The sequence below is a fragment of the Gracilinanus agilis genome, chromosome 5 (assembly GCF_016433145.1).
Source record: "Gracilinanus agilis isolate LMUSP501 chromosome 5, AgileGrace, whole genome shotgun sequence".
NCBI classification, from domain to species: Eukaryota; Metazoa; Chordata; class Mammalia; order Didelphimorphia; family Didelphidae; genus Gracilinanus; species Gracilinanus agilis.
In genome coordinates this window covers 92,451,758-92,473,265 of record NC_058134.1, presented here as the reverse complement: position 1 = coordinate 92,473,265, position 21,508 = coordinate 92,451,758, and the positions used below count along the sequence as shown (strand labels likewise).

General features: G+C 39.7%; 1 protein-coding gene across 1 annotated transcript in view; it reads left to right on the top strand.

The window, feature by feature from the left end:
* Positions 1-16,059, top strand: part of DPP6 (dipeptidyl peptidase like 6) — a 993,205-nt gene extending 977,146 nt beyond the window's left edge. Inside the window, exons 21-26 of the mRNA XM_044677974.1 lie at positions 899-953; positions 3,507-3,630; positions 6,736-6,794; positions 8,268-8,340; positions 8,441-8,514; positions 15,913-16,059. Of these exons, the coding sequence (XP_044533909.1) occupies positions 899-953; positions 3,507-3,630; positions 6,736-6,794; positions 8,268-8,340; positions 8,441-8,514; positions 15,913-16,059 (532 nt within the window). The remainder of the gene's footprint in view (positions 1-898; positions 954-3,506; positions 3,631-6,735; positions 6,795-8,267; positions 8,341-8,440; positions 8,515-15,912) is intronic.
* Positions 16,060-21,508: the final 5,449 nt, after the last annotated feature.

The following is a 21,508-nucleotide window of genomic DNA, read 5'->3' as shown; positions in this document are numbered from 1 at the left end:
CACTCACACTGCCAGCACGGTAGCCCAGGGACTCATCACCCCTTACCTAGATTATTGCAACAGCCTCCTAATGGTGCTCTTTTCTCTCATCTTTCCTTTTTCTATCCATTCTCCACACAGCTGCCAAAGTGATATTCCTAAGGCACAGATCTCACTCTTCAATAAACTCCTTTGGCTCCATAATACTTGGAGAATTGACTATAAACAACTCTGGTTGGCATTTAAAGTTCTCTTCAATCTGGCTCCCATTTATCTTTTAATACTGATTTCACATTACTCTCACTCACTCTATGTTCCTACCAACCTAGCCTACGTGCTCCTCCTGATACACAATCTCCCCCCACCTCAGGTTGCCTTCGCAAAGGTTGTTTCTCCCCTATGCCTGGTAGAAAAAACAGTCCCTCTTTACTTCTCCCATTTTTAATTCCTTCAAAGCTCAATTCAATTATTGCTTCCTCTAAGGAAGCCTTTACTGGTCCCTACCATCAACTAGTGCCTTTCCCAAAAATATACCTATTTATTTCACCTACATTTTGAACTTACTTTTATGTGCACATGCTGTTTCTCCTGATGAAATGGAAGTCCCCTCAGGGAAAGGGACTATTTTGCTTCTTCTGGATGCCTAGTACTTAGCTCAGTGTCTGCTTTAAGCACATAATAGGTGCTTATTAAAACTTTGTTGAGAGGTTCCTTGGTTGATTGGTTAATGATGCTGATGATGCTCTTTCTTTCTGACCTTGAAATGCTCAAGCTGCCATTAGCTACCATTTTCAGGAATGGCTTCCATGTCTATAGATTTTAATGGGAATTGCTTTGGATTTCACTAGAAAAGGAAAAAAAAAGACAGTCCAGTTTGCACTTTAGCATTAAATCCTACTTCTCCCCTTTAACCTTGTAGGACAATGTTGAAGGAAGCATACATTGACAAGACTCGTGTTGCTGTGTTTGGGAAGGTAAGCCAGGTTTGGTTTTGTTTTCCATATAGAGCACCCTTCTATTGAAGAGCATTAAATGGTTTCATCATTTCAACTTCACCATGATTTATTGAGAGTGCCTACAGCTTGATGGCCTGAGATTTATTATTATTATTTTGTTTTTCAAAGATAAGTTGTTTGCTTAGTTTTTTTTCCTTCCATATCTTCCGGGAAAAGGGGGGACAGGAGGATGCCAACTACTGTTAGAAAGGTTTGCCAGCTGCTTCATTACATTGTTCCCATAAATCTATTGTTGTTTATGGTTTGGTGCCAAAGAAGAATAAGTAGAGTTTCTTTGCACCATATATTCTATGAATAGAGGATAGAGCACCATAACAGATAGAGGGCTGAGCCTGGGGTCAGGAAGAACTGAATTGGAACCCCACTTAGTAGCTCTCTAACTCTGGGTAAATCACTTGAAGTCTATTTCTAGCAGTGTGCCTACAAATTGTTTAGCCAATTAGTCACGTCCAACTCTCTGAGTTTTCTTGGCAAAGAGGCCTTCCAAAAAGCAGGCTGGATTTGACCCCTGGGCCATGGTTTGCTGAGGGATTTCCCACACAGGAAGTTTCCCGGGCAGATAGAAACAGATTCTTCTAGTATTCCTGGATTTTAGTATTTTTATTGTATAATGATTATATTCATTTGCCAATTGACTTCCTTGTGATATAAAGTAAGGAGGAGATGGAAAGAATAGAATGGAAAGAGTTAGTCATTAAGTGAGCTAATGGAATGAATCTTTACCAAGCAGAGTATCTGAAGAGCTTCTATCTTGTAGAATGATCTCAGGCCTTGACCCTGCCTCCCAGACTCCTCTTATCAGCTACAGTGTTGTGGATGATTTCAAAAAGTCCAGAATATGGATAGATAACAGAGCAAACACATTTCCACTCCTGAGAACACAGCTCAGGGGACCTGATTCAATAAAGTGAACTTTGAGTGTGAAGCAGAGAGTACTTATTTAGAATGATTTCTTCCTCACTATGTCAGGAGCTCTGCCTGGTATTTAATTGGGGATGGGGATACTTGAGACAATGAACAATTTTGGATCTCAAATTAATATAACATAATCATAGCAGCAGGGTCAGCTCTAAACAGAATGGTAAAATTCCATTTCCAGTGTCCCCATTCACTTTCTAGTGCCCTCATGCTTCCCCCTGCATTTCCAGGGAGAATTCCTAGGGCCTCTTGAGATGATGTTGAACTCAAGCCTTCTCTCCCCATGCACCATAGTTTTCTTTCTCCCTCATCCCCATCTTCCTACAACCAGACCTATCTATTCTATATCCTGTTTCTTTAGGGTCTTCTAGGAGGATTGAAATGAATCTTGACAAGCCAATTTTTAGCTTATATGGTAATGGATGATAAATCCTTAATGTAATGCCTCTCCCAGGTAATGTCTGCCTCTTAAGAGGAACCTGCAATAACCCAACCCTAAAGAATAAATGAGAATTTCAGGCTTTGTTATCACCAAACATTTATTGAAAGGGGGAAGAAAAGCAGAAAGGCAAGGAGCACCCTAATCATAACCATACAAGAGGAAAGTTGAATGGGAATGAATAGACAAAGAGTTTTGATGGCAATATAGAAGGAGTGGCTAAAACATTATGACACCGTGTAATGAGATTCATTTCTTTGAATGTCCGTAACAGTTAATCAAGTTTAACTAGCTCTATTGATTGTTTGTAATAAGTTAATAATAAATTACTACAAAAATTGAGGACTAATATCCCAGAGGCATAAGGCTATTTTGCTTTTATATATTTCATAGTCCATTACTCAGCTGTCAAAATAACATACGTAAGGTAGAGGTCTCTGATGCATCATTCCTTTCCTTTAAGAAATCCAGTGATTTCCTATTGGCTGTAGAAGAAAATAAACTCCTCTGGATAATCAACAGTCTCCATCCTACCTTTCCAGCCTGATTTCTTATTAGTCCCCTTCAATTATTCTACGCTTCAACTCAAGTGACTTATTCATTGTTCTCCACCCATCTGCCTCCTCACTTCCTCCTTGTAGTCACTCTCACCCAGTTCCAAGTTCAACTCAAATGTCACTTCCTGCAAGAGACCTTTGGGGATTCTCCCAGTTATCAGCCCAACCAGTAACTCCTCCCCACTCCTCAGCTGCTCTACATTTTGTATAAGTTTTGTATGTATCTGTTGACATGGTGCTCCCACCCTCAGGAGAATGTAAGGAAATACAGGGCTTTCTTTAGTTTTGTATCCCCAGTGCCTAGCACAGTGGCCGGCACATAGTAGGCACTTAATATGTATTGAATTGAATCAAAAGTAAAGCCAGCCCTTTGCAAAAACACAGAGCTCAAAACCAAAGGATTGGTGAGAATATATGAATTTTTCCTCTGCTTCACAGGGCAGTTGAGTGGAAAGGGATTCCTCTACTATAATGACAATAAAAGTAATTAATAATAATAATAATTTGCTCGTGCCTTAGTTCCCATTATATCCTGCAGCTTTTTCAGTTACTAACCTTTTGTCATTTATATCCAATCTTTTTCCCTTTCTACACTAGGATTATGGTGGGTACCTGAGTACATACATTCTTCCAACAAAAGTAGAAAATCAAGGTCAAAGCCAAGGTCCAGTTTTCACATGTGGCTCAGCTCTCTCCCCTATAACAGACTTCAAATACTATGGTAAGTAGCCCTTACCCTCCAGAAGGAAAGAATCTCTTCTCCAACCAGGGTGCAAGATAGCTATCAGAATCATTGCTTCCTTCATACACACTCAACTCAAATCCTTGACTCTCCAACATCAGTGACAGCAATTTGAGGGTTCCTGGAATGGAAATAAAACTCTGATATGATGTACCCTTTTGAAGGAAATGTCTCTAAAATACTTGGCTAAGTAGCACAGTGAATAAAGCATCATGCCTGAAGTTGAGAGGACATAGGTTCAAATCTGGTCTCTGACGTTTCCTAGCTGTGTGACCTAGGGCAAGTCACTTAACTCCAGTTGCCTATCCCTTGCCACTCTTCTGTCTTAGAATTGATACTAAGACAAAAGGTAAGAGTTAAAAAAAATACCTGGCCCCTTCCTACCTTTCCAATCTTTGTATCTCACTCTCAGTTAGGTGGATAGAGCAGGCTTGGAGTCAGGAGGATCAAGTCCCTTGACTTGTTTCCTCATCTGAAAAATGGGGATAATAATAGCACCTACCTTCTAGGGTTGTCGTATGGACCAAATGAGATAATACTTGTAAAGGTCTTAGCAGAGTACCTGGCACATAATAAGTATTATAGAAATGTTAGTTATAATGATGATGACAATGATGATTTTTGTTACCCTCATTTTCATAGCTTCCTTCAAGACTCAACTCAAATCCCACCTTCTGCAGGAGGCCTTTCCCAGTCTCCCCAACTCATTATTAATGTATTCCCCTCTGAGATTACCTTCCATCTACTCTAAATATCTTATAGGTAACTAGCTGTTTTCTTGCTAATCCCCCCCTTCAAATGTGAGTTTCTTGAAGGCAGAAACCATTTCTTCCCTTTATATTCCCAGGATATATAGCACAGTAACTAGCATTTAGCAAATGCTTGCTGACCTTCCTTACCAGAAATCACATTTATGTTCTGCAGGAACTAGACATAAAATGGACTTAAGATCCAATTACGCTATAGTGAAAAGAAGTGCTCAAACCCAGCTGAGGAAAGAAGGAAGGAAAAGGAAATCTTTATGTCCATACTTTCACTCCCATTCCTTTCCTCCATTGTGGTGCAAGATCTCGGGAGGTCCTGTATTGTGTTGAGGCTTTAGAGTGTACCTAAGGAAAGATAGACCAAGAAAGCTAAAAGATATTTGCTTTATTTGTGACAGAACATAAGCTATTTGAACAGTCCAAGTGTAGCTTAAAACTTTCTCTCCTCATACTTTAAAATGACACCCAAATCCTGAACTTGCCTTATGCCATTTTGAGCCATTTCTTCAATGCTGCTGTCCAGTTTTCCCAGCACTTTTTGTCAAATGATGAGTCCTTATCCAAGTACAACATAGTCTCTCCCCGTGTCTGGAGTTATCATCTTTGCCTCTTTGTATAATCCTTGGTTTCTTTTAAAATTTAGCTCAGTTGCCACCTTTTACATGAAACCGTCCCTATCCCCACCCTCCAAAAAGATGACTCTAAATTTATTTTATATGTATTTTATGTATTTCAATTTTGTCTTTGTAGACCCAGTGCCTATCACACAATGACCACTTAATCTTATTGATAAGTCAAGGTCCAAAAACCAATACCAGCTTTGTTTTTCCATTCAAAAGTTTATCTTCAATTTAAGATTTAGTGGAAATCTTCAGTAAAACCAGGATCACTCAGAATGTATAGAAGTTCCACCTGAAAAGACCCTTTTTTAAGCTGAACATTTAGAAATGTTTCTAAAATATATGAATTAATTTTCTATCTAAGGACTTGGTGGAAATATTTGACTCTTATTTTTTTAACCCGTATTTTCTGTCTTAGTAATAATAACTCTAAGACAGAAGGACACGGGCTAGGCAAATGAGGTTAAGTGGCTTGCCCAGGGTCACATAACTAGGAAGTGTCTAAGGCCAGATTTGAACCTCCTGACTCCAGGACTGATGCTTTATCCACTCTGCCACCTGGCAGCCCTAGAGATAACTGACTTTTGCTTTGATGAGTAAGGAAATGGAGGTATCTAAGGAATCATCAATCTGAACATGGATTTTCAGTGTATATATTTTTGAATTCAGCTAGAGATGGTATAGAAAAGAAATAGAGTTGCATGCTTTGAGCCTCATGAACAACTCCTGACAATGACTCATTTAATCTTTATTTGATTCTTTTCCCTTATGGATAATGTCACCAACACACATTTATTAAATTCTATGTGCAGAGTTCTGTGCTAGGCCATGGAGATGAAAAATAGTATTGACCCAGCTCTCATGAAAGTCATATTCTAAAGGATGGATGTAGCACCTATTCAGATGGGTTTGGTATGAGATAGTTTAAGGAGGGAGATCACTAATAACCGAAGCGGTCACAAAAATTTCAGGGATTAATTCAGGCACCACACTAATATGGGCCCAAGAAACCAAAGTTTTCTTTTTAAAAATAACAAGGACTACATTTTAAGAGTGCCACGATAGCAAAGAATTGGAAATTGAGGGGATGCCCCTCATTTGGGGAATGACTAAACAAATTGTGGCATATGACTGTGATGGAATACTACCATGCCATAAGAATCTATGAGCAGGCTGATTTTTTTTAATGGAAAGAAAAACGTGGGATAATGAGCAATATGATGAGTAGAACCAAGGGAATATTAAGCGCCACTACAGAATTAATATTGGAAGAATAAATTGTGAATTTTATCTCCAAATTGTGAAATTAAAGTTGAAAACATGAGAGACTTGATATGAACATGTTGGTCTCCTGGATGATACCTTATGTAATGTGATGGGGGTGGGAAGGAGCTAGAACACTTGTGGGTAGGATTTATCATGTAGATATAAAGAAAAGTAAATAAAATTTATAAGGGATTTGTGATTTCATTTATGTACATCCTTCTTTTACTTTTTATAAGGAAATGCTTGTTTTATTTGATTTTGTAAAATTTTGAATAAAAATAAAGCATTCATTTTGGCTATTAAAAAAGAGTGCCACCACAGTGATGTTTCACTAGATTAGTGTGGAGATCTGGTATGAAAGTGGGAATGGGCAGGATATCTGCTTTCCAGACCAAGGGGTAGCTAGCTAATGTTTTCCTCTATTTCTATCCAAGCTTCTGCATTTTCTGAAAGATACTTGGGCCTCCTCGGAATTGACAACAGAGCATATGAGGTATGTTTGGTCAGGGTGACCCACATGAAAACTGCCCAGGCTGGGATATTTCCCTTTCTGTGTCCCTCCAACCCCTCGCCCTCAACTTCCTAGGGTCCCTCATTTTTTTCTTTCAGGTCCCCAGTGAACTTATTACCTCTCCCAAAGAGCCTTTGCATTTGAAGTCTTTCATTTGCTGCCTGTTAAAAGGAATCCAAAAAAAATTAAAGAAATTCACTTCCTCTTCTCTGCCAGAGTGAAGAAAGAGGAGGACAGTCTATGAATATGGAATATTGCACATGCTATTAGACACAGTTGATGTATTTATTTTGCTGAACTATTTTTCCCTTTAATTTTTATTATAAATAATGGTTTTCTGAATAATGGAATGGGAAGTGATGTAAAAGTATAGCATTAATATTTCTTTAGAAAAGTAAAATAAAAAGGGACTACTAATATTGCTAGACTAATAAGCCTGGTATTTGGGCCCAGGATATCTCCCATGTTAGTCCAGTGAAATCATATTACTTATCACCTCAATAGCACATTTAGATTCAGCAAAAAAAAAAAATCTATTTCCTGGCTCTCTGAATAGTATCCTGGTGAAGTTTCAATCACTACAAGAAGCAGAGATGGGTGTAGGGGAACATACCATGGTCCAGAAATCAGGAGACTTGGGTTCCAGTCCCAGCTTTGTCCCTTACAAGTCAGGTTACCTTGTACAAGACTGTCTCTATGAACTACAGTTTCTTCCTCTTCCTTTCAGACTGTTGTGAGACTCAGTGGAATTCCTGTATAGTAAAGAGCTCTGTCAACTGTAAAAGCAAAAATAGCATAAAGGATGGGGAGGTCCAGTGAAAGAGTGCTAGGCTAAAGTCAGTCAGACCTGGGTTCGGGTCCTAATGCTACCCCTTAACTTAGCTGGGTCACCTTAGATAAATCCCCTAACTGTTCTGTTCCCAAGATCCCACATGTATGCAATGAAAGGGGACTGCATGATCAATCCCTTCTAGTTCTAGAATAGCTGATGATAATCTACTATCTTAAGCTACCTATGCGTTCAGGATACCTAGATCAGATCATCCTAATATAAGATGGGTTATAAACTACAGGGACAAAAGTTTGTATCTGACTAATTAACTTTATTACCTACCTCTCAGACATGGAACCAGATAGTAATCATTGAATGAATTGAAATGGTAGCACTTTGTAGTAAGAGTGAGGAGGCACACTTTTTTGGTCCAGTGAGCAAAAGCAAAAGGGTTAATAGGGGGAACTTCTGCATTATGAAATTATTCCACTATCACACTCAACTTTTGCTACAGCCCATATTTTAGAGCTGCTGCTGGTTTCATACAGGGATTTCTAAAAGTCTCAGGGCAGTTTTAAAGTTTAATAACTTAACGATTTGGGGAACATCCTGTATATACATTTTTTAAATGTTCCTTGTGCTGGCAACTCCTAATTCACACCCTCAGTCTGTGTCTCTTCCAGATGACCAGATTAGCCCATCGGGTATCATCCCTGGAAGAACAACAATTCTTGATCATCCACGCAACTGCTGATGGTAAGTAACACGAGCCATGATTAGACCATGTACCTGGGAAAAAGTTTCCTTTTAATAGTGATTATGGGTCTAACACATACTTCCTTTCTTCCCCCTGCAGAAAAAATCCATTTCCAGCATACAGCAGAGCTCATTGCACATCTAATTAGAGGAAAGGCTAATTACAGCTTGCAGGTATAGTATATGTGAACAGACCTGTTTTTCTCATTTAGAAAACATAATTGTGTTGTTGCACCCCAACAGGGCTCCCTCTCTTTGCTCCACCACTTATGCTGGCTAGCTGGGTCCCTAGAGGGTAGCTAACTATTTCTTCCCTCAGGGTCCCAAGGACAACCCTGAGAGGTGAAGGACTCTATTCACTCACAAGCCCCCAGCAGGCTCCACCTTGGTTACAGCCAGCCAGTTTCAGTTACCCTTAGAAGAAGGTATTTTCTGAGATGGCATAGTCAAAACAGCCTGAAAAAAAAACACCAGCTCCCACACACATACAAGTATCTACAGCACATTTGTCTATACAAGGTCAATGGGGAGAATGAGCCCCAAAGTGGAGATTATAAGTGACCAAAGGGAAACTCAAACTCTGGGTTATGAGAAGTCCTCCTGTCCTTTTGTGGCATCCTGAGGGAAATCCTCTCTGGTGCATGTGGCTTTCACCTGAGGTCTGAATGTTGGTGCCCTTGTAGAGTCCTGAAGCTACTTGTCTTTGTTTGTGTCTCTCAACTCCAGATTCTTCCATGAACCACTGCCACTCTCCCAGATAGGGAAGTCTAAAACCCCTAACCTTTCAAAGACTGGAAGAGAGGAGGCAAAAAGTTCCCCACATGCAAAATGATTCCTTCTGAAGGACTCAGCTGCTGAACCATTAGAATGATTTGTTATTATAATGCCAGATTCCACAGAGTGTAACTTAAGCCCTTCAGTCAACCACACTGTGGTCCCAGTGGCTGTCATTTGCTTTCCTTGATTGATTAGTTGAAGTATGGGTACCCCTCTGAGAATGTTTTGTGCAGAAAACATGGATTTGTACCTAGCAGTTCTAATTTCTACAAACATACCTGCGTTGTGTATATATTTATGTCACAGAGTTCAAAGGAACCTCAGAAGTCATCCAATTCATTCCTGTCATTCTACAGATAAGGGACCTGAGCTCCAGAAAAATGTAGTGACTTTCTCAAGGCAGAAAATATCAGAGACAGAATTTAAGCCCAAGTCCAGAGCTTTTCCCACTGTCTTATGCTAAATGCATGTAGCTCAGATATGACAGATGTAAACAGACTCTAAATAAGCAGCCCAAGTACTGTATTAGCACTAACAGAATCCCAGAGCTAAAAGGAACTTCAGTGGATTTAAATCCAATGCATAATTGAGCAGAAATATCTTGTGCCCTATTCCTAACAAGTAGTTCTCTAGCTTCTGCTTGGAATCTTCTAATGAGAAATAATTGACTTCAGTTCATTCCATTTTTGGACAGCTCCATTGCTATGCTGGAGCAGCCAGGTAGTATAATGGATAGAGTATGGGGCCTGGATTCAAGAAGACTCGAGTTTAAATTTGGCCTCAGACATTAGCTGTGTGACCCTGGGTAACTTACTTAACCCTGTTTGCAAAATGAACTGGAGAAGGAAATGGCAAACCACTCCAGTATCTTTGAAAAAACAACAACAACAAATTGAGTTACAAAGAGTCTAATAAGTCTGAAATGACTGAACAACAATTTAATGAAAGTTTACCTAATAGAAAGGCTCAGCTTAGGCGATACCTCTAAATCAGCCTTTCCTGTTTTCCTCAGTTGTTTCCTAAAAACAACAACAACAAAAACACATAAATTGTCTTGCGTTTACTTCCCAGTTTCCATGTTGTACGCTCTTAGGATGAATTGCTAGAGGACAGAGACTATTTCATTTTTGTCTGTATGTTACCAGCACCCAGCACAGTGCTTTACATATACAGCAGGTGCTTAATGCATGCTTACTGATTTGAATTATTAGACATTCCCTTTCTGCCCATCGAGGATGGGAGGGTTGTACCCAATGAACCATGAATAAAACTTCCTATACCACTGACTCTAATGAACAAGACAGGTCAGTATCAAAACAACGGACACTATAGGTTGAGCTAACCTACGGAGGGGGTAGAAGAAATTGAGACTTAGTTTTATTGGCCTTTCGGATAAACTTCACTTATTTTGATCAAATTTCAAGCAAGGGGAGTTGTAGCTGAGGTCTAAGACCTTAGGATTTCAGACTAGTGTCAATAAATAAAGATTTATCAAAGACCTGTCGTGTGTTGGGCGATGTTCTAAGCACTGGGGATACAAAAAGAAGCAGAAGACAGTTCCTACCCTTGAGGAGCTCACAGTCTAAAGTAGGAAACAAACAAATATCTATAAAAAGGCTGTCTATATAAGATATATAGGAAATAGTTAAGAGAGGGAAGGTATTAGAATTGAGAGAGGTTAGGAAATAGAAGAAGGGATTTCAGTTGGGACTTAAAGGAAGCCAGGAGATGAGTAGGCAGAGGGAGAGTGTCCCAGGCACAGGGGACAGTCATAGAAAATGCCTGGAGCCAACAGATAGAATGTCTTATTCATGCAACAGCAAGCAGGTCTATATCACTTGATGCAAGAATATATGATGAAGAGTAAGATGTATGAAGACTAGAAAGGTTGAAAAGGGGCCAGATTGTGAGGGCTTTGAATACAAAATGGAAGATTTTTGTATTTGATGCTAGAGGCAATAGGGAGCCATTGGAATTTATTAAGTATGAGTATAGAGTAAGTGTTCTGAAAACAAAGAGAAATATAACCATTTACTTTACCCTAACCTTCTTTCCTGAGCTCCAGTCCCACATTTCCATTTGTCTGCTGGACCTATCTACCAATATGTTCTGCCAGGGTGTCAAAGTTTACACATCCTAATCTAAATTCATCTTCCCCTTCAACACCCCCCCCAGAAATCTTGCCAGTTTCCATAAATGGTACCCATTAGTGGAAGTTCAATCATCCAGACTACTGTATTTAACTCTTCCCTATCCCTTATCCTGAACATCCAATTCCTATTGATTATCTGACTAATAGCATTTCACATCTCTCTTCTCCTGTCCTCTCCCTTTGCTTCGCTATTCACATTGCCTCTGCTTTGCCACCTCTTGCCTACACTGTTATAATTATTTAGCAAAAAAAAAAAATCCTCCTGTTTGGATCACCATCAAAAACCTTCAATAACTTCACGTTGCCTACCAACTACATCTGCTCTTGACTCTGGCTCTCTCCAATCCAGGCTCAGCTTGCCTTTCCAAACTTATTTCATGACTTTTTTTTCATATTTTCTCCTTTCCAGCCAAAAGGAACTAGTCATGATCCTCTCTCATTTCCCCCTCTCCTTTCCCTTCTCCATGCCATTGCTTACATTATCCTTCATCCCTGTTTATCATACCCCTTCTGCCAGTACCACCTATCACTAAAATGGAAAACATCTTTACCTCCTCTGATTTTTTATAGTGGTTTTTTCTTTTTTGGATACTCCTTGAGATCAGGGACTGCTTAATATTTGACATTATACCCCAGCATTAGGTCACTACCTGACACACAGTAGGTATTTAATAAGTGCTTATTGACTGATAGCTTTAAAAATGTTTATGAATAATGAGAGGCTGACCAATAGGATTATGTTCTGTACAATCTACCCACTGCATATTCACTTAGAGGCTTAGTGAATCTCCTTCTAAAAGGATTCAAAGCATGTACATGTATCTTCACTATTGACTGCTTAAAGTGATGAATAGACCTTTAATTGGCTACAGAGTCAGACCTGTTTAGCCATACAAAAAGCTTGAACAGATGAACTCTTTCTCTGCCCTGGCAGCTTTCCAGATAAATGAAAAAGAAATGCTGTGTCTCCAGGTCATATGCATTTCATGGCCCTATGGAAGATTAGGTGAAAAACTTAAGGTGGCCCCAGTTCCTACCTTTACCACCTTTCCCTAAGTTACTATAAGGTTGTGAAAACATGGGACAACCTCTGTTAAATGTATACTTTTTTGATCTTAGGTGGATGTGTATCAGATATAGAGATGGAACAGTCCAGGTTACTACCTTATATTCAAGGCCAGTAGGGATCCAACAAGGGAGAGGGAGTGACAGCAGCAGCAGCTGTTTCTGCAGCTGCCCTCACTTACAGTAAGATCATGAAATTCCCCCCACCTGGAAACTGGTAGCATTTCTTCTTCTCTTTCACTAAAAAAACAAAACAAACAAACAAAAAAAACAACCAGGGAAGAGAGATTTCATCTGATCAGGTCTTTTGCATGCATACTCAGTCCTAATCTCAGCGACTAATTTAAGGGCTTTCCATCACCACACAGCAGGCCAAAAGGATAAGATATCTGTACATGCTCTGAATCAGGGAAAGGAAAAGCCCCTCCATTACTCATTTCCAGATGTAAGCTCAACAAATCTCCATGTGGATAAGGATATTGCACTAGCCCAAGTTAGCTTCTCCCCCAGTACCTGTGTGTAATGTCATACCTCATCCAATCTATATAATATTTTTCTTAACGGCAGGATTTGTCTTTTATATTTCCAGTATCTACTGCTTTGTTGTTGTTGTTGTTCAGTCAAGTCCAACTCTTCATGAAGCTTTTTGAGGTTTTCTTGGCAAAAAAACTGGACTGGTTTACCATTTTCTTCTCCAACTCATTTTATAGTTGAGGAAACCAAAACAGAGTCAAGTGACCTGTCCAGCATTTTCATTAATTGTCTTCCACACCAAGAATGTTCTTGCCTCATTTTTACCTCTTCTCTTCCTTCAAATCTGAGCTAAAATCCCACCTTCTATACAAAAAGTCTTTCTTCTATATAGAAAGTCTTTCCCCATCCTTCTTAATCCTAGTGCTTTTTCCCTTTTGCATATTTCCCACTTATCCTATATGTATTTCGTACATAGTTGTTTGCTTATTTTCTCCTCCATTATATTGTGAGCTCCTAGAGAGCAGGAGCTCTTTTACCTTTCTTTGTATGCCCAGCACTTAGTACAATATTCGGTATTTAGTAAGCACTTTAAAAAATGCTTATTGGCTCACTGATCACCCACATCTTGAATATGGAAAGTAGGGCTTTTGAACCCAAGTTTAAGACTCCAAATTTATCTCTATTAAATTTCTCATTGGATTTAACTTTAGTCTTTTAATACCTATTTGAATCCTGATTCTAGTATCCAGTGTTTTAGCTATTCTTCCTAGCTTCCCAGCTTTTACCTTTATTCAAATCATTGATAAAAATGTTTAAAAGTATAAGACCAAGCAGAGATCCCTGGGGCACTCCCCTAGAGACTGCCTTCCACATTACATTAAACCATTAATGACTACTCTTTAAATCTACCTGGCCAGGTCCAAATCTTTTTTTTTTAATTGGACTATCAAATGGTATTATCTTTTTTTTCCACAAGAAAACCATGAGAAGTATTATTTGGGGACCCAGCCCTGTGATTTCATTAGTATAAGAAGGCATCCTCTCTATCAATGCATATCAACTTCCCTTCAACTTTAATTCTGATAGAATCACCTGAACCACTGAGGCGGTAGACTATTGGCCTAAAGGTAGACTAACCTTTATGTGTTAGAGGCAGAGCTTGAACCTAAGTAATCTTGACTCCCAGTTCTCAATGTATTATATCATGCTAATATTGTTAAATATTTTTGCTAAAATATAAGTATATGTCTACAGCCTCTCCAAGATCCTCTAAGGCTTACTGTAAACCTGTCAAAGGAAATAAAGTGTAGTGTGGTGTGATCTTGATGAAACTATGACAGTTTGTGATTACTTCTTCCTTTTCTAGATATTCACTAATCATTCTTTTAATGATACCTTCTAAAATTTTGACAAGAACTGGAATCAAACTCCCTGACCTATCTTTGAGTATTTCTCCTATTCTCTACAATCTTTTAAATATTATTGACAACGAGTGGCTCAGCAGCAGCTCCTTCAGCACCCAAAGATGCAGTTCATTTGAGCTTGACTTAAACTCATCAAGGAAAACTAAGGGCTCTCCTACCAACTTCCAAAGTATCTTGGGTAGCAATCCCCTTTTGTCCATATTCTATCCTTTCTAGCCCAAAGATAATTTTCCTTGGCCAAAAATATAGATACTAAACAATACTTATGCAGATTTACCCTCTCTCAGCTATCATTATTTTATCCACCCCTATCCAACCTCAGCAATTTCTGATCTTTAGCATTCCTGACACCTTTTTTTTCATGGCCATGACATGCTTTTATATTCAACATCTCTCACCTGCCTTTGTTTCCATCTTTAAAAGAGTCATCACTAAATAGTTGGAAGTCACAGACTTTTGTCTTTATCCAAGATTTCTCAATACTTCCTTCTTGACCTTAGGCAAGTCACTTAACCTCAGTGGACTTCAGTTTCCTCATCTATAAGATGATAGAAAGGTGAACTTGGGTTATCTTTAATGTCCCTTACAGTTCCAAACTCCATGCTTCTGTACCTAACCTGAATAGTAACTCTTTCCTTGAATAAAGTTGTTCAGTAAATGTATTGCTTCAACAGAATCATATAGACAGAACTACTCCCAGAGAGGCAATATGGCAAAATGGAAAGAACTGGAAGATGAGCTATGGCTTTGGCACCTACTAGCTGTATAATCTTGGGAAGTTCCCTGCCCTTCTCTGAACCTAAGTTTCTTTATCTATAAAACAGACATGATAGCAATTGTATTAACCTCCCTCTTGTATAATGACTTCTTAAAGTTGTAAGGAAATGTGGCATTCTACAAATAGGGACCATAGACTTGTCAAGACATTAGAATAGTTAATTCCCAATTGAGAAAATTTCTACCAAGGCAGATCAGCACCTTCTCTGCAACTTATCAATGTAGAGAGTTGCCAAGAGTGCTTAGAGTTTGTCATTTGATTAAATGAGAGCTCTTCCAGATGAATAAGTACTATTGGCATTGACTGATCACAGATGCAGAAACTGAAGGGGACCTCAGAGACCATACCATGTAACTCCTTCATTTTATAGATGAGGAAACTGAGGCCCAAAGAGGTTAACTCCAAGGTAACATGAGATTTTAACTTAAGCCCTCTATGTAGAGCATTATACACTGTACTATAAGGAAAGAATGATCATTTAACCTAGGAAAGCTTCATAGAAGGGTGGGTCTTTCATTTACATAATTGTAATAATAATAATAATTATTATTATTTATATAGTATATTATATATTTATTGATATAGCCTTTATATAGTACTTTAAGGCTTGAAAAGTGCTCTACAAATGTTTTATTTCATCCTCACAACACTGGAAGGTAAGGAATCTTATTAATCCCATCTTAGAGACAAAGAAACCAAGGCAGTCATAGAGGAAGTAACTTGCCTGCAATCAGAGAGCTAGTAATTTGATCTCAGACCTTCTTAATGCCACATCTGAAATTCCATCCACAGCACCACCTCCTTATATGGTGCCATGTGCGCCATCTTGTTACCCCTTCAGGAAAACGTTGCGTTTCTCACTGTGATTGTGCCTAACATTCTCTCCCTGCCTCCCCTTACAGATCTATCCAGATGAAAGCCATTACTTTCACAGCTCCTCTCTGGAGCAACACCTCTACCAATCCATCATCAACTTCTTTGTGGAGTGTTTCAGGATTCAGGACAAACTGCCCACAGTCACAATGAAAGAAGAGGAGGAGGAGGACTAACTGTGCATTTACACCAAGCACAAAAGTGGTTCTTTCTACCTAACAATATGCAACTGAAAAGTGTTTCCCCTCCCCCTCCCCTGACCCTTCCCCCGGGGTGGGGAGGAGATGGGGAAAGAAATGTTATGTTAGCATGTGTGTCACAGAACCGAAGGCAGCCTTCCTGCTCTATCTCGGCAGCAAGCCCCTTCCCAGGCAGAGGGGCATCACGCATGACAGGTCCGACAGAGACTGCTGTCTGGAACGAATATAGCTTCAAGGCATCACCTTCTCTTGGCCACGGAGTGACTGCTGGATTAAGTGCCCCTCACCCCCTCTACCGCAAGGAAGAGTGCTTATGGATCAATGGTAGTAAAGGCCCGCCTTGAGGACTTCCAAGATCACTGGCCAGATCGTTGGCCCTTCAAACCCAAGCTATCCAACAGTAGCATCGAAGCCCACCTCCCGCATTAGAGCGCCGTTGTCAGCAGCATCACATTGTGTCCGATGAAACTGTCATGGAAATTAAAAAAAATAAAATAAAAAACAACCAAGATGATAGCACAATTATTTTGAAGGTATTTTAAAGATTCCTCGATTTGCTTGCTCCTTCCCATCATTAGAAGATTCAGTGTTCCTCCCAGTCTGCTTTGAAGAAGACAGACTCCGGATTGTACAAAGTATCGTTGTAGTTATGCTAATGTTTAACCTTATGGAATTAATTAGTATTTTTATATAGTTTTTAATCTGAAGCTCTGTTGTCATGGAGTTCTTTGGGTTCGCTTTGCTTTTCTCTGTCGATCTGCAGGCTTTCACCTTGTTTGGATAAGGAAACACCTCAACTAACTGCGTTGTCTTTAAAGTCATGAGTCAGACACATTGTGGAGCCATTTCAGAAAGCTGAGGGACGGAAGACACCCCGGGCACGTTCATTTGCAAGAGGCTGCTTTCCCACAGAGCTTGATTTGGGTTTGGGTTTAGATTTGCCACTGTCCGTTTCCATTCCATCCCAGGAACTCAAACCGTCCAGTCCCATCTCTTCCCTCAGTGGTCTCGTCCGTCAGTATCCCATTGGGTAAAAATGACAGAGCTCTGATCCCATCCTCTCCGGTCTTATTAAGTACGCTCGAGTCACACTAACCCTTGTAGAAGAAAAACCTTGAGAGAGAGAGAGAGAGAAAAAAAAAATGTGTACGTGTCAGAATTGGACTTCATTTCCTGGGAATTGTTCCATTGCCCCTCCCCCTTTGAGTGGTAAGGTTGATGTTGCTCCCTACGTTAGCCTTGTAAGATATACTCTGACCAAATGTACAGCCAATATTCATAGTGTATATTTCATTTTGTTGTATATAAAGGAATGTATGTCCGTCATTTGTGGAGTCTCCCTGCCCTCCTCCCTCAGCCCCCCGGCGATAATAATCTTGTGTTCAGCGTGCATGCTAACACTCTTTGGCTGATCTGAACTCTTTAGAAATGCTAGTTGGAAATATATCAATTACTGTCATTTCCTTTCTCACGTGTTGACAGCCTGAATGTCAGTACCGATTTCTTCAAGCTTGCCGTTGTCCTGTGGGCGACCTCGACATCTGACAGCGGTGAAGACATATCCGTGATGCTTTTCAGTGGTTTGGGGATTTCGGTTTTACCTTCAAGCTTGTGCTGTCAGGTGTAGTTAGGTCATCTTGGAAGACCTTCATGGGATTTTCTGTTTGTTTCTCTTATTTTTGGTTTTTGTTTTCTAAACTAAGGAAGGTGACACACATCGCCATTATGTGAAGAGATCAACCCACTGACAAACAGGACCAATCAGAATGCTATGTGTTCATGCTTTTGCTACTCCAATGGGCTCGACTGTCACCAAAGCCAACCTGATCTGAAAGGGGAACCCGGCTCTGGCCATGAGATTTGGTAGGAGGGAAGTTAGGACGTGGCATGGTAGCGTTTGTTCATCCATGGAATAAAACATTATTTTACCACTCGGATGGCTATTTTCTTGTTTACCACCACTATCTCAGCTTGGGGAAAGGGTGAGAGTTTCAAAAGGGTTTTTAAGGGGATTATTGAAACATGAGTTGCATAGAACAGGTAGAAAGAAACAAAAGTTTGGAGTCAGAGGTCCCGAGTTCAGATTCTATCTCTAATAACTTGCTACCTATGTGATCTTGGGCAAGTCCTCCCTGGATCTCCTACAGTGACTTAGATTAGATTGCCTATTAGTGACTGCTAGATTACAGCAGCTGGATCACATGTTTTATTCCAAAAGTCCTAATGGACACTCAACATTTTAAAAAAATCAATAAAAAGTGATAACTGGGTATTTGATTTAAGTAGGACAGGATACATAATATTTATTCAAACACTCAATTCCCCAATTGCATAGGTACTACTTATCTCCTATCTCTACTAAAGCAAAAAAATAACAACTAACATTCATATGTTTAATATTTATAAAGCTTTTATACAGATTACATCACGTGAGCCCTGCAATAGATCTTAAAATCCCCATTTTGAAGTTGAGAAAAATGAGGCTCTAAGAGATCAAGTGTTTTGCCCAGGATCATATGGCTGATGTGTCAGATGCAGAATTTATACCCAGTTCTTTCTAACTGCAAGTCCAGAATCCTCCATCGCATTTTTCTTCAAGAAAAAATAAGTTTGAGCTGCAATGTGGGAAGTTTAGACTAGCACCAAGTGTAAAGACTTTCCCAACATTAAGGACGGAATTGGTTACCAAAGGAGACTGCAATCTCTCAATTCAACCACCATTTATTAAATGCCCACCCAGGGTTCCAACCATAGCACTATGGTGAGGAAGTGAGCCAATAACCAGTAAGGGAATAGATGTAGCCTCAATTTCATCTCTAAAAACTTATACGATCTACTTACAAGTTGCTAAGAAGGAAATATCTGGTAAATCTTTATGATTTTTTAAAAATATCCTATGACAAACTCAACAAACATTTGTTGAAGGGCCTCTTTTACATGAGTCTCAGTTCCAGGTGCTAGGGACACAAGGAAGAAATAAGACACAATCCTTGCCCTACAGGGGCTTAAAACCTAGCAAATAATAGCTTGTATTCACGTATCATCTTATAATAATTATCCCATCCCATTTACAATAGTTCTGAGAAGTTTGTAACTCAAGGATTACCTCCTGCTACAACAGATGAGGAAACTGAGACAGAATCCCTGAACCAAGCAAAAACAGCTAGCAAAATGGTGGAATTGATTCGCAAACTCAGGTCTCCCAGTTTTGCCTACCACAGCTTGCTTTATATTATACTGACTTTCCATGATAAAAACACCTTTGTTAAACCATGCCAGGTAGACTTTTCTTGACTGTCCTCAAGTGGAGAATTTTTCTCACATGTTTCACTATGGATTTTTTCTTTTATTTTGCAAGTTATTTAGTGAATGAGTTGGTAGACTAATGCCACTGATGAAAATGGATAGTTTAACCTCCAGAAAGAGTTAAGAAAGAGGAAGGAATCCATAGGCCTATCCAAATCTAGAAGAAATCAACTCCTTGGCAAAGGAAAACCGCGTTTTTTTCTTGGACTCTAGAGTAGGGAGTACTGCCAGGCTCAGCCCTTCAGAGGTAGCTTTCCTCTGTCAGGAGAAGCTCTTTTAAAGCCCCAACTTCAGGAAACTTGTGGTCCTTTTTTACACACTCTGTGACCTGAGATGGACTCAATTTTGAAACAAAGGAGTGAGGTAGCATCTTGAAAGAAGAGAAGACAATTGATCTCCTGACTTCCACTGCACAGGCTAGCCTCCATATCTGGAATGCATGCCCTCCCCTCTTTTCAGAATACCTACTACATTTCTTCTGACTATAGCTCAGCTTCTCCTTCATGAAGTCTCTCCTGATCTTTCTTAATCCTCCTTGTCTTGTCTCCCTTCTCTGCCCCCAGTTTTTATTAATACTCACTACCTCTTGAAATGCCTTGGCATTGTATTTTGCCTTTACTTCTCTATAGATATGTCATGGCACTCCAGTAGAAGGTAAGATCCTTGAGGGCAGGGGGCTGTTTTCATCTCATCTCTGTAATCCCACTCCCTAGTACCTGTGGGCACCTTATAATAATAATGGCCAGAATTTATATAGCACTTTAAGGCTCGTAATTGTTTGCATGCCTTATCTCAATGAAGCCTCAAAGCAACCATGGAAGGGAGATATTATTGTTATTCTCATTTTACAGATCAGGAAACTGAGGCTGAGAGAGGTTAGTAACTTGCACAAAGTTACACAATTAGTAAGTTTCTAAGGATTTCAACTCGGGACTTCTTGACTTCAAGTCTAGCAAATGATGGCCATTGGAAGCTTGGATATAGAAACAGAATCAGCTACATCACTTGCTTACAACATTACATTAGGAATGATCCTTTAAGGCAGCTGAAGTTTTCACAGCGATAACCCCAAGATAATGCCCAGAAAAGGGCAACACCAGTGCCACAGTGGATAGAGTGCTGGCCCTGAAGTCAAAAAGACTCATCTTCCTATGTTCAAATCTGGCCTCAGACTTGCTAGCTGTATGACCCTGGACAAGATACTTAATCCTCTTTGCCTCCATCTCCTCATCTGTAAAATAAACTAGAAAGGTTAATGGCAAACCATTCCACTATCTCTGCCAAGAAAACCCCAAATGGGGTTGTGCAGCTGAAACAACTGAACCACACAAGAAGTCCCAGAAAGTAGAATGGAGTTGCCACTCAGTGCCATGCTGAGTTTATCCACTTTCTGATTCAACAAACAATAAATGACTGCCACATGCTATGTATGTGGCTAAGTAGTAAACATGAAAACAAAAATTAAAATTAAACTTACATTCTCGTTGCATAATGAGGACTGGTAGCCCAGGACCTAGAGTTGGAAAGACCCAACTTCAAATTCAGACTCAGATACTTTAGTGACCCTGAGAAATCACTTAGCCTCTATATGCCTCAGTTTCCTCATCTGTAAAATGAGGATGATAATAGCACCTCCCTCCCAGGATTGTTGTGAGGACAAAACAAGATATTTATAAAGCACTTTGTGAACTACTATATAAATGCTAACTATAATTATTATTGTCATCATCATCATCACCATCCTTACTCTTTAAACTAAGGGAAAACTGTGTCAGTATTACTCAGCTCTCCAAGACAGCCAGCAACACAAGAAAAGTTTAGACATATATACTTCTGACTCCTCTTTCCTCCCCAAAAGAGAATAGAGTTCCTATTCTAAAAACAGATTGCCGGGGGCAGCTGGGTAGCTCAGTGGATTGAGTGCCAGGCCTAGAGATGGGAGATCCTAGATTCAAATCTGGCCTCAGACACTTCCCAGCTGTGTGACCCTGGGCAAGTCACTTGATCCCCATTGCCCACCCTTACCACTCTTCCACCAAGGAGCCAATACACAGAAGTTAAGAGTTTAAAAAAAAACAGATTGCCTCAGTCACTTTGCAGTGACAGCTTTTCTCTGGGA